Source organism: Gorilla gorilla, chromosome 4 (genome assembly GCF_029281585.2).
Source record: "Gorilla gorilla gorilla isolate KB3781 chromosome 4, NHGRI_mGorGor1-v2.1_pri, whole genome shotgun sequence".
NCBI lineage: Eukaryota > Metazoa > Chordata > Mammalia > Primates > Hominidae > Gorilla > Gorilla gorilla.
Window position 1 is genome coordinate 172278452 of NC_073228.2, and position 13280 is coordinate 172291731.

The 13280-nt window shown below is 46.1% G+C and overlaps 1 protein-coding gene across 7 annotated transcripts in view; it reads left to right on the top strand.

The window, feature by feature from the left end:
• WWC1 (WW and C2 domain containing 1) overlaps window positions 1–3356 on the top strand; it is a 177845-nt gene extending 174489 nt beyond the window's left edge. For 4 of the 7 annotated variants that reach the window (XM_019028268.4, XM_019028271.4, XM_019028270.4 and 1 more), the window contains exons 22-23: window positions 1439–1560; window positions 2549–3356. In XM_019028268.4, the coding sequence (XP_018883813.2) occupies window positions 1439–1560; window positions 2549–2615 (189 nt within the window). In that variant the 3' untranslated portion in view covers window positions 2616–3356. Of the gene's footprint in view, window positions 1–1432; window positions 1561–2548 lie in introns of all 7 variants that reach the window. The other 3 variants (XM_063706949.1, XM_063706951.1, XM_063706950.1) reach the window with 1 other exon arrangement.
• The last annotated feature ends 9924 nt before the right edge of the window (window positions 3357–13280 follow it).

Genomic DNA, 13280 nt, shown 5'->3' on the forward strand with positions numbered 1-13280 from the left:
TCTCTGTACACACAGCCAGCCTTGCTGAGAGCACCTTACAGAGGGTGCCTACCTGAACTGTCAGGACCATCAGCTGAAATCTCAGTGCTGAGTACAGGTGGTGATGCCCTAGGGCAGGAAGATGATGCTGGACTTCTTAGGCCTGGACTAATATGGGAGCTTCAAACTGACTCTGGCAGTTCTAAAGTTCCAGAAAAGTTTATTTCTTTCTTATTTATACCCTGTTTACTTATAAACAGGATTATAACAAGAACATTGAGGGGAAAATAGAAAATTGGAAGGCTTGAAGGAGGAGAGGAAATAAATATATCCCAAATCTAAAGTAGCCTAATTATAGTTAGGTATTATATTTGTCTTTGAGCTTCCTGGTAACCAAGGCAAAAATAGATCAGAAAACAAGTGCCTATGTGCCCTACCTTAACACTTGATCTTATTCGAAAGACTGAGAAGTAATACGTGCCCTGACTTAAGAAAAACAAAGAAAACTTGACCTTTCAAATAGTAAAAAAAAAAAAAAAAAAAAAAGTAGCATCTGTGACTTCTAACAAAGAACCATTGATATGATGGCTTTAGGCCGGGCGCGGTGGCTCATGCCTGTAATCCCAGCACTTTGGGAGGCCGAGGCGGGAGGATCACAAGGTCAGGAGATCGAGACCATCCTTTGAATGTGAAACCCCGTCTCTACTAAAAATACAAAAAATTAGCCGGGCGTGGTGGCGGGCGCCTGTAGTCCCAGCTACTTGGGAGGCTGAGGCAGGAGAATGGAGTGAACCCAGGAGGCGGAGCTTGCAGTGAGCAGAGATTGTGCCACTGCACTCCAGCCTGGGCGACAGAGCGAGACTCCGTCTCAAAAAAAACAAACAAACAAAAAAATGATGGCTTTATTTACCAAAATTCTGTCTTTGTGCAATGTTTTCAAGTATATGGTACGTGGATATTTTAGGGCTGTCTGTGGTTTGTTCTCAAAAGTGTTTGCATATGTTTACATTAGGAGGGAGGGGCATAGTGTTATACCCAAGCCTCTTAAGAACTACTGCATGGCTTGGGACTGAGTTTCCACCACTTCTTAGTAGTCTGACATTAAAGAAATTTCTTACTCTGCTGGAGCCTAAGTTCCCTGGGTAAAACAGGGGTAATAACATCTACCCTCCTAGGTGGCCTGAGGATTAGAGGTAGCGCACATTTCACCAGGCAGCCCTCATCTCCTCAATTCCTCAGATCCACACAGTTATTCCGTTTCCTGGCCCCAAAAATCTAGTCACTCAAACAGATGATTTGAGCACTTCCCATTATCGTTCTGAATGAAGTGGATCCCACGTGGAGCAAGAGTGAGGGTGCCGTCCCTACAGTAGCCCCCTCTGTTGTGATAGCGAGTTCTCCTTGCCCCTTTCTGGAGGCCCCCTCCACTGACTCAGGCCTTGCTTGCGTTGCCCGGCAGATGGACCGAGCGGAGCACAAGGGTGAGCTTCAGACAGACAAGATGATGAGGGCAGCTGCCAAGGATGTGCACAGGCTCCGAGGCCAGAGCTGTAAGGAACCCCCAGAAGTTCAGTCTTTCAGGTAAGCAGAGGGCCCCGGCAGCCCCCCATCCCTTTCTCAGCCAACCCACGGCCTTAGTCTTCTGTCTGTGGTCTTACTGCTCTCATCCCTTGCTCACAGAGCACTGGCTTTCCCTGTAACAGATGTTCATCCTCCGCCAAGCCATCCCTGGCGATCCATGAGCTCTGCAGCGCTCTTCCCTTGGCTGTCTTTATTAGTCCCCACACAACTCGAGCTAATTTGTTAGATCCTCTTGTTTAATGAATGAGCCACCTGCTCCAGCCTTTCCTCGTAGTGTTTTCCTTACTGGTAATTGTGGAGGGTTGGCTGAATGATAAATAAGCCTAGGGGTGATGGATGCTCGCTGGGCCTCCCTGGCTCTGCCTGCCACCTGCTAGGATCTCAGGGAGGTGCTATCTTGCCATGCTGGACCCGGGTGTTTTCTCGGAGAGTCCCGAATGCCATTTGGCCTGGGCCTCCCATCCACAGAGGCCCTAGCGTTTAGACTTCTGATGTCCTCTCAAATAAGGTGCACATGTTTGTGTATGTGCCAAAAAAAAAAAAAAATTCCTTTGTGGAATAGAAACATTTAAAATGTATATTTGTACAGCTATCTTTGGGCATCTCTTAACTTTTTAACAAATTGAGAATCTGAAACAAACATTAGAAGTGGCCCAAGGGTCCTTTTAAACTCTGAGAAGCCTCTGATTGCATTTGAACTAAGAGTCATCGTTCATGCTAATGGTCTTTTAAAGCAGTGGTTCTCAACCAGGGGTGATTTCTCCCCTTCCCCCTGGAACATTTGGCAATGAGCTTACATTTTGGGTTGTCATAACTAGAGGTCAAGGATACAGCCAGCATCTAGAGGGTAAGAGGCCAAGGACGTTGCTAAACATTCTGCAGCGAATGTATAGGACAGCTCTCACGACAAAGAATTATCCTGCCCAGAATCTCTGTAGAGTGAGGTTGAAAACCCCTCCCTGCTCTAAAGGGATGGCCTCTCTTATAGGGAGAAGATGGCATTTTTCACCCGGCCTCGGATGAATATCCCAGCTCTCTCTGCAGATGACGTCTAATCGCCAGAAAAGTATTTCCTTTGTTCCACTGACCAGGCTGTGAACATTGACTGTGGCTAAAGTTATTTATGTGGTGTTATATGAAGGTACTGAGTCACAAGTCCTCTAGTGCTCTTGTTGGTTTGAAGATGAACCGATTTTTTAGTTTGGGTCCTACTGTTGTTATTAAAAACAGAACAAAAACAAAAAACACACACACAAAAAACAGAAACAAAAAAAACCAGCATTAAAATAATAAGATTGTATAGTTTGTATATTTAGGAGTGTATTTTTGGGAAAGAAAATTTAAATGAACTAAAGCAGTATTGAATTGCTGCTCTTCTTAAAATTGTTTAGATTTTTTTCGGTTTGTACAGCTCCACCTTATAGAGGTCTTACTGCAATAAGAAGTAATGCCTGGGGGACGGTAATCCTAATAGGACGTCCCGCACTTGTCACAGTACAGCTAATTTTTCCTAGTTAACATATTTTGTACAATATTAAAAAAATGCACAGAAACCACTGGGGGGGATTCAGAGGTGCATCCACGGATCTTCTTGAGCTGTGACGTGTTTTTATGTGGCTGCCCAACGTGGAGCGGGCAGTGTGATAGGCTGGGCGGGCTAAGCAGCCTAGTCTATGTGGGTGACAGGCCACGCTGGTCTCAGATGCCCAGTGAAGCCACTGACATGAGTGAGGGGAGGGCTGTGGGGAACTCCATTCAGTTTTATCTCCATCAATAAAGTGGCCTTTCAAAAAGAATCCTCCTCTTGCTCTCTTTTTCTTTCCTACCCCTCACTTCATCTGTTTCCCTGATTTTTGACTCTCCCCTTTCCAGTCATTTCTTTCCCACCCATCCGCAGTCCTGGAAACATTTATTTTTTCTTTTGCCCACTGTTTTCATTTGCTCATTAAATTAAAATGACTGCTCGGCTCATTGGGAATCCACATCCCCAAGTTAGACTGGGGATATGCTCTCTGTACTGTCTCCTTCTGTGGAATTCCACCCCACCCAGTGAGAGATGACTTCACAGTTTCTTCATATGAGCATCATCCCATGTCGTCCCCAACCCAGGGCTGGTAGGTGCTACAGCTTGTGCTTCATGCTGCTCCTGTGGCCCCTATTCCTACCCAGCTCAGAGCTTTGCAGGGTCTACTGCAGACAATCAGAAGTCAGTTTCTAACAAATAGCAACAGCCACAAATCTCTTCCTCCTTCCTCTCTGACATTACCCTGTGCAACTTTTCTCAAAGTCTGTTGCACCACTCAGCAAAGCAAGTTGCACCAGCTGTATCAGAATCACCTGGGGCAGCCTATTAAAGATGCAGACTGTTGAGACCATCCTGGCTAACACGGTGAAACCCTGTCTCTACTAAAAATACAAAAAATTAGCCGGGCGTGGTGGCGGGCACCTGTAGTCCCAGCTACTCGGGAGGCTGAGGCAGGAGAATGACCTGAACCCGGGAGGCAGAGCTTGCAGTGAGCTGAGATTGTGCCACTGCACTCCAGCCTGGGTGACAGAGCAAGACTCCGTCTCAAAAAAAAAAAAAGAAAAATGCAGACTGGCTGGCACGGTGGCTCATGCCCATAATCCCAGCACTTTGGGAGGTTGAGGCGGGCAGATCAACTGAGATCGGGGGTTCGAGACCAGCCTGATCAACATGGAGAAACCTGGTCTCTACTAAAAATACATAATTAGCTGGGCGTGGTGGCACATACCTGTAATCCCAGCTACTTGGGTGGCCAAGGCTTGAACCCAGGAGGCAGAGGTTGCGGTGAGCCGAGATGGCGCCATTGACTCCAGCCTAGGCAACAAGAGCGTAACTCCATCTCAAAAAAATAATAATAATAAAAATAAAATGCAGACTGTCGGGTCCTCTCTAGACCCACTGAACTATCCCGCCCACCCTGGGATGGTCCCCAGTACCAGTGTTTTACCCATGTTCCCTCTGTAAGTCTTATGCACACCGCAATTTGAGAGCCCCACTGGTATAAAGTGAGTGAAACCCAGGCAGAGACAGGCAAAATGGTGAGGCCCGCATCCTATTGGTGAGTCACACAGGGAACGCTGAAATTCATGGCCCTCTCCAGGCTACTGGGAACCCATGGGCGGTGATGGAGGGAGTGGTGCCACCTTCACTTGCTGCTGAGGCTCTTCCCCCTCTCCCCAGCATACCCCTTACCTGGATGTCTCTCCTCATGTATAAGGAACCTACAGTGGTGTAGAATCTACTCTTCTTCCCCCTACTCTTCCAGGCCCCCCTGTATAGCTGCTATCCAGCCCGATTTCTCACCACTGGCCCGGGGCTTCCTCCTACCCCGGGGCTTCCTCCTGCCCCGTGGCTTCACGTCTCTGAACACATCAGTCTCTGATGTTCTCTCTCCTTCCATTGAATTCCACCAGACACATTCAGGGTTTACTTTGTAATGTCTTCATATGAGTATCAATCAACACCTTCCCCAACTCAATTGTACTAGGTTGTAGAGCACAAGGATGGTCTCGCGCTGCTCTGTGGCCCCTGTGCCTACACTGCTCTGAGCTTTGAGGAGGCTGCTCTCCTTGCTGACCCCATGATCTTTTCTGCCTTTCTGTTAAGGGCATTGGCCACCGCAACGGGGCAAATGCCCCAAGCTGGCTGTAAGTGACCCATCCCTTTGGCTCCCGTGATTAGACCAAGGAGAGGCATGGGGCCCAGCTGAGCCATTCAGAACCATTCCTTAGCACTTTCCACTCAAAGGTTAGAGATGAGATTTTCTCTTCCCAAGGCCACCTCTGGCCATGGTTCCAGCTTCATGGGGGCAATGGGATTAGGAAAATGAGGCCAACCTGCAAAGGAAAGCAGATGCAAGAGATGGAGACAGAATGGGGGTATCCTGGGGATCTTGGAGCCTGAATTCATTGGCACAAAAGGCAGCAGCATCCTCACTGTATCTGCGGTCCATTTGGACTCAATAAAAACTTTGAAAGTCACATGTGTTATGGAATTCCTTCTCAGTGACACATTCATCTGTGCTCAGTTGTCCCAGCAAGGGTCAGCCCCTCATACCTGTGCAGCATCGGCTGCTATGAAGCAGAGCTGTAAATGCCCTCCCTGTGTATAGGAAAAGCTACATGGAGCAAATCCTCCTGCCTGAAGAAGTGCATCTCAGCATCACTTCAGCTGTCGGGGCATTTGTGGGGAGAACCAGACCACCTCTGCGGAAGGCAGCAGACCCTCTTCCAGCCAGGGATGGAGTTGAATTCTCTATAAACAGTTCACCAGCAAACCACCAATACATTCCATTGTTTGCCTAGAGAGAAATTTAAAAATAAATAAATGTTCACTTACAATTGTGCATGTGTCTTTTCCAGGACCTTCAGGAAACAAAGCCGGGAAATGTGAGATGACCCCCTCAAGCTCACATAAATGATAAATGGCTACAGCTAGGATGCTAATTCCATCTTTCAACTCCAAAATCTCTATTTTCTTTCAGCTCCAGCTTCTGTTTCACGGTGGCGTTACCACACCGCACCACATGAGGCCCTAATTGTAGGGCCTTAGAATCCTTGGTCTTGAAGAATGAAGTCACAAATTCCTGTGGTTTCTCTGCACAGGGTGGGGAGAAAGGCAGGGTACTAGGATACTACTCTGAAAGAAGACAGCAAACCTCACTGGGTTTGGTCCTCCCACTCCTAAAGGCAATGGTTGCCTTTGAGTACAGACCTTTTTGCAATATGCACATGTGCTTTCTGCATCTCAAGAAGGCTAATGACTAAGATTCTTCCAGTTAACTATCCCCTTGCTAAGCAGTCTCCAGCCATGCTGGCCTTTCTTTTTCTCCTTCCCTCCACCAGCACTTTGCAGTCCTAATTCCTTCTGCCTGGTGCACTCTTCCTCCATGTCTTCACACCGACTTCACATAACCAGCTTCTTCTCACCCTTCAGGTCTCAGCTGGAGCCTCACCCCTCAAGATCCCTCTCCACCCTGGAGCATAAGTTCTTAAAGCAGGGCCCTCATTTGCCTTGTTTTAGTTAGGTCTCATGTAGAGTGGGTTCTTAATGTTTGTGAAATGAATTGAATGAATGGATGTGATGAAAAATCTGCCTCAAAGGTGTATTTAGTCTCTACATCTTTGTCATTCTAATCAGGAAGCCGGAAAGGCTCTGTGTAGAACAGAAGTACTAAAAGCTGGTTTTGTCAGGTGCCAGGGTGCAGACCCCCCTCCGATCCAGCTCAGGGCATCACCCCCTGCCCCCAAACACACTTGTGACCCCACAGTATAAAGAAGCAGAAGGATTGGGAGCTAACACACACATAATCTTTAAATTCTCTGAAGAGCCAGGCATGGTGGCAGTGAGCCAGGATCACGCCACTGCACTCCAGCCTGAGCAACAGAGTAAGACTCCATATCAAGGAAAAAAAAAAGGTATCTGGTATCTTATCTCAATAAGATATCTACTCATTCTTACAACTATGTAGTATTCCACTGAATGGATGTGCCATCAGTTAATTGACAGACACGTCTGTTGTCACCAGTCACTTGCTTTGACAGTGCCTAATTTCTCTCTTTGTCTATACATCCTTTCGCACGTGTATGAATATGTCAGTAGATAAATTACTGCCCTCATTCTTGAAATGCACTATTAGACTCCCAGGTAAAACTGTAACATACGTCTCTGTCTCCATTGCTTGAAGGGCAGTAGAAAAAGATAAGACTCTGGAAAACAGAAGTCCTGAGTGCCATGTCCACACTGCACCTACCTCCAACTCCAGGACTTTGAGCAAGATGAGACGCCTGCCCTTCTTCATTGAGTGAGGTGAAGATTCAATGAGATTAGGTAGAGAAGAGATGTACGTTGCTAATGGATGGTAGGAAAATTGTTATATTCTAGTAGGGAGTATTTTCTAGTTGTTATATTCTAGATGATTCTGGGAATAACTAAACCTTACGAGTTTGGCCTACACTTTTGGTAAGGTTTCTCTCAGGGCCCTTGGGACTGAATAAATGTTTTTTTTTAATTTTTATTTTCTTGAGACAGAGTCTCGCTCTGTCACACAGGCTGGAGTGCAGTGGTGTGATCTCAGCTCACTGCAACCTCCGCCTCCTAGACTCAAGTGATTCTCCTGCCTCAGCTTCCCAAGTAGCTGGGACTACAGACATACACCACCACGTCTGGCTAATTTTTGTATTTTTAGTAGAGACAGGATTTCACCATGTTGGCCAGACTGGACTTGAACTCCTGACCTCAACTGATCTGCCCGCCTCAGCCCCTCAAAATGCTGGAATTACAGGCGTGAGCCATGGCACTGGCCTGAATAAATGTATTTAGGAGAATGTGGTAAGTAATAAATTTGCAACCAACCACAGAGTAGCTGATAAATATACATGAAACTAATTAGAGTAACAAAAGAACACAAGCTTGCCATTGCAGTACTTTTTACCATTTGCATTTATGTATTTGATTCTTTAGTTTTATCTGTCTGTTTATTAGGATGTTGGAGACACAGGGCAGGCACCATGCATATCTTGTTCACTATTTTAGCCCTGGGGCCATAACAGTCCCTGACAGATGGCAGACCCTCCAACAATTGTTCAGTGAGTGAATTAAGCTAAGACCAAAGTTCTAATTCCAGTCCTGCCAAGTACCAACACGAATGTGGGCACACACTTCCAAATGGTTTTCAACCCTCTCTGCAGGCTGCTATGACAACAAGTGACTGGATGCACTGTTTCCCCAGAGGGAGGCATAAGTGTATGATTGGTGACAGGAGATAGGTGGTACATGGGTGAATTTTTATATTTATAGTCATATTTGTTTTAATATACATAATATATAACTTGTCCATCAAACCCATGCTTTCACAGATATTACTGTTTAAGATGAGGATAAGTAAATATTTAAGTTAATAAAGTGAATCAATTTAAAGAAAAATATGTACTTAGGTGAAACAAAGAGATGGCAAAAATAGTGATGATGGAAACATCTGGGGCTGGGCGCAGTGGCTCACGCACCCTGGGTGGGCCTTCCCACCACCCTTGTGATAGTAGGGAGAGGGAAAAAGAGAGGCTTTCAAGGATCAGGGGACCTGCCTCCTACTAGGTCAGGGCTTTGTCTCAGCCCCATCCCTCCCTAGGAGAGTCACCGTGTGCTTGGGGGCATTCTCACTGTGCATAGGAGAGTGCACAGCTGAGGCAGGAGAATTGCTTGAACCTGAGAGGCGGAGGTTGCAGTGAACCGAGATCGTGCCACTGCACTCCAGCCTGGGCAATGGAGTGAGACTCTGTCTCGAAGAGCGTGCCCTCTTCCCAGAGCCTCTGGATGGGAGCTTAGTGTCTTTTTTGAAAAAAATTAGACTTAGTTTTCAATTATTATGTAAGTAATTGATACACATCATTAAGTAAAAATGATAGGAGGCCATGGTTTTGGACTAAGCTCCTGCACCAGGCCCCAACAGACCAGACTAAAAATCAGAATGGAGTCACCCATGCTCAAGTTTCATGTCACCAAACCTAAACTAAGTTACCTGACCTTCAGGGAAATCGGGAGAGAGAGAACACCCAATTTCCCAGACAGGTCCTTTGAAGCCTTCAGTCCTTCAGTCATGAAGAAGTTCCCTCTGCCTTAATCCTTACAGGCAAAATGGTAGCCTGAAGGAAACTGTCGTTAACTATGCAGTTATTTTTCTATTATTCTATTATGTCCCCATCTTATGAGAAAAGTAACTTTGAAAGGACTAATACATCCTGTTCTTAGCTTCTGCTTCCTTCAGGCCTTCTCTATGAAGCCAGCCTCTTCTGCTCAGCGCTTTGGAACACTGATTCTATTTCATGGACCGAAGCGTTGCCCAATTCTAGAATTGCAATAAAGCCAACTGAGATCTTCAAATTGGCTATAATTCATCCTTTGGCAATACAGTAAAAAAAAAAAAAAAAAAAAAAAATTCTCACAATGCTGTAGAAGGGTATGAGATATACAATAAAAGACACCCCCACCCTCTGGAATCTACCACTCACAGTAGTTTATCTGGTGGTTTCCACTTCTTAACAATGGTCTGGGCCAGGTGCAGTGACTCACTCCTGTAATCCTAGCACTTTGGGAGGTCGAGGCGGGCAGATTGCCTGAGCTCAGGAGTTCGAGACCAGCCTGGGCAACACAGTGAAACCCCGTCTCTACTAAAATACAAAAGAAATTAGCCAGGTGTGGCGTCATGCGCCTGTAGTCCCAGCTACTTGTTTGGCTGAGGCAGGAGAATTGCTTGAACCCAGGAGGCAGAGGTTGCAGTGAGCCGAGATCATGCCGCTGCACTCCAGCCTGGGTGACGGAGGGAGACTCTGTCTCTAAAAAAAATAAATAAATAAAATTTAAAAATAAAATAATGCTCAGTAGGCCAGACACGGTGGCTCATGCCTGTGATCCTAGCACTTTAGGAGGCCAAGGCGGGTGGATCACCTGAGGTCAGGAGTTTGAGACCAGCCTGGCCAATATGGTGAAACCCCTTCTCTACTAAAAATACAAAAATTAGCCAGGCGGGGTGGTGTGGGCCTGTGGTTCCAGCTACTTGGGAAGCTGAGGCAGGAGAATTGCTTGAACCTGGGAGGCGGAGGTTGCAGTGAACCAAGATTGTGCCGCTGCACTCCACCCTGGGCGATAGAGTGAGACTCTGTCTCAAAAATAAATAAATAAATAAAATAAAATAAAAATGGCCTGTATTATTTGTATTCATCATCTTCAGTAAGACCTCTCCACTCATCACCATAAAGATGAGGACATTATGGCACATACTTACCCTTTCTCCTTCCCAGCCACAACTTCTAATTTTTCTTAGTTACATTATTATTTTTATATAGTTTAAAAAAGGGTATCACATTTACGCACTGCTCTGTAATCATGTAATCATAAAGCTTCCTCTGCTGTGAGTTGATTTAAAAAGTTAAAAACTAGTAAACAGCATTTACAGATTGATGGGGAAATCAACATTATTCCCTATGGAAACAAGTAGTGTGTGATCAGACCTGGGTCATTAAAACTTTACCACTAGAAGGAAAATTTAAGGTTCCAGTCATTCTTTCCCTCCCCATAGCTTTTTTCATTTCTTCCTAGTCAGTTCATTTTCTCTTGAGAAGTAAAACCAAAATCCTAAGCCCCACGACAGACTGAATGGATGTCCTATCCTGTTGGCCAAGGAGAGCCCGGGACAGCATCTGGAGGTGGGACACACCTCCTTATACCCCCGCCCTCCCTAGCTTCCAGTAGGCATTCTTTCCTAAGATCTAAACAGAAACCAGACCTTTGGAAAGCCTGGCTTCACCGCTGATTTCCACCAACTCCCCCTCCCTTTTGCCATTTCACCACAGCAACCAACATGCATTCCTTCCTGATAAGAGGCCACCCACCACTGAATGGTTCTGGCCAGTTTACAACGGATGTGCAGGGAGGGTTTTCCTATCCTCCCCTTTGCCTTTTGACATCAGAGGCCCAGAAGCTCCACCCTCAGATCGTGGTAAGGACACCATGTTTTATACAGGGGTCCCATGAAGGGGCATGAAGCTCAGTTGCGCAGGTACACGTTTCTCCTTTCATAAGTATTAGTGACCCCTCCTATAGCTTATTAAATATGTATATTTGGCCACCTGCTCAGCACACATTCTTTTTTCCTCTGCCCTTCCCTCAAAGTGCACGTTTTCAGCTACTGGCTGGAGGCTACACTTTCCAGCCTGTCAGAGTGGCCACCTGCAGCATGCAACTCTTTATGTGAAATAAAGCTCTCCTCTCAAATTTATGAACCTCATCATTCTTCTCTTGACTCTTTTTTTTTTTTTTTAAGACAGTCTCACTCTGTTGCCCAGGCTGGCATGCAGTGGTGCGATCTCAGCCCACTGCAACCTCCACCTCTGGGTTCAGGTGATTCTCCTGCCTCAGCCTCCTGAGCAGCTGGGATTACAGGTACCCGCTACCACTTCTGGCTAATTTTTGTATTTTTGGTAGAGATGGGATTTCATCATGTTGGCCAGGCTGGTCTCGAACTTCTGACCTCATGATTTGCCCACCTCTGCCTCCCAAAGTGCTGGGATTACAGGCGTGACCCACCATGCCCAGCCACTTGACACTTAACCCATGTCCTCATTTCTAGACTCCTAATCCACCAGCAAGTTCTGCCAGTTCTATCTCTAAAATATATCATAAATCTATCCTTTTTTTTTTCTGCTACCATTTTGATTTATCATTGCTGACCTGAACTTCTTGGAATTCTGAGATCAAGGTCCTGGCAGGTAGGGTCAGTGTCTTCAGAGGACTCTTTCCTTGGCCACTTTCTCCCTGTGTGTTCACATGGTCTTACCTCTGTGTGCGTCTGTGTCTGCGTCCTAATCTCCTCTTATGAGGACACCAGTCATGTTGAGTTAGGGCCCATCCTCATGACCTCTTTTTTTTTTTTTTTTTGAGATGGAGCCTCTCTCCATCACCCAGGCTGGAGTGCAGTGGCACGATCTCAGCTCACAACAACCTCTGCCTCCCAGGTTCAAGTGATTCTCCTGCCTTAGCCTCCTGAGTAGATGGGATTACAGGGGCATGCCACCACACCCAGCTGATTTTTGTATTTTTAGTAGAGATGGGGTTTTGCCATGTTGACCAGACTGGTCTCAAACTCTTGACCTCAGTTGATCTGCCCACTTTGGCCTCCCAAAGTGCTGGGATTATAGGAATGAGCCACTTCGCCTGGCCCTCTTGACTTCATTTTAACTTATTACTTCTTTAAAGACCCTATTTCCAAATAGTCACATTCTGAGATACTGGGCGTTAGGACTTTAACATAAGAACTTTGGGGGAATACATTTCAGCCATAACACCACCCTTCTTTTTTTTTTTTTAAGACACAGTCTCTCTCTGTCACCCAGGCTGGAGTGCAGTGGAGCAATCTCGGCTCACTGCAAGCTCCGCCTCCTGGGTTCATGCCATTCTCCTGCCTCAGCCTCCCAAGTAGCTGGGACTACAGGCGCCCGCCATCACGCCCGGCTAATTTTTTGTATTTTTAGTAGAGACGGGGTTTCACCGTGTTAGCCAGGATGGTGTCGACCTCCTGACCTCGTGATCCGCTCGCCTCAGCCTCCCAAAGTGCTGGGATTACAGGCGTGAGCCACCGTGCCCAGCCAACACCACCCTTTTGAAAAACAAAAATTCTCCACCACCCATCTACTCATCCAAACCCTCTAATGGTTCCCATTGTGCATAGAATAAAATTAAAAACCCCTGCCTTGACTTTACGTGGGTAAAGGGAAAGGGAAAGCTTTCCCCTTGGCCTCCTGAAGTTTCACTGGAAAATCAACTTGCAAAAGGCAGATTAGTGGGTAAAAAGGCATACAAATTTATTTGCTGTATATTCACAGGGTATATACACAGGGTATATACAAATTTGCTGTATATTACTCAGTGCAACCACTGAGTAATTGCTCACCCCGCAAGGTGGTACCTAAGTGTATATGTCGTCCTGGCAAAACAGATTATGGGAGTGGGGGAAGAGGAATTCTGTTGAGGAGATTTTTAGGGAGAATAGATGGATTAGGGAACAGACATTAACGTGTACATTATCTTGTGAAAAAATCTGTTCAAGTGTGGCTACACTGTTGGTTTTACAGGAAAGGGAAGAAAAAAGAATCGTCCTTAATGTGCCTTAGTGTGTCTGGATCTCAGGCAGATAAAGAAACTG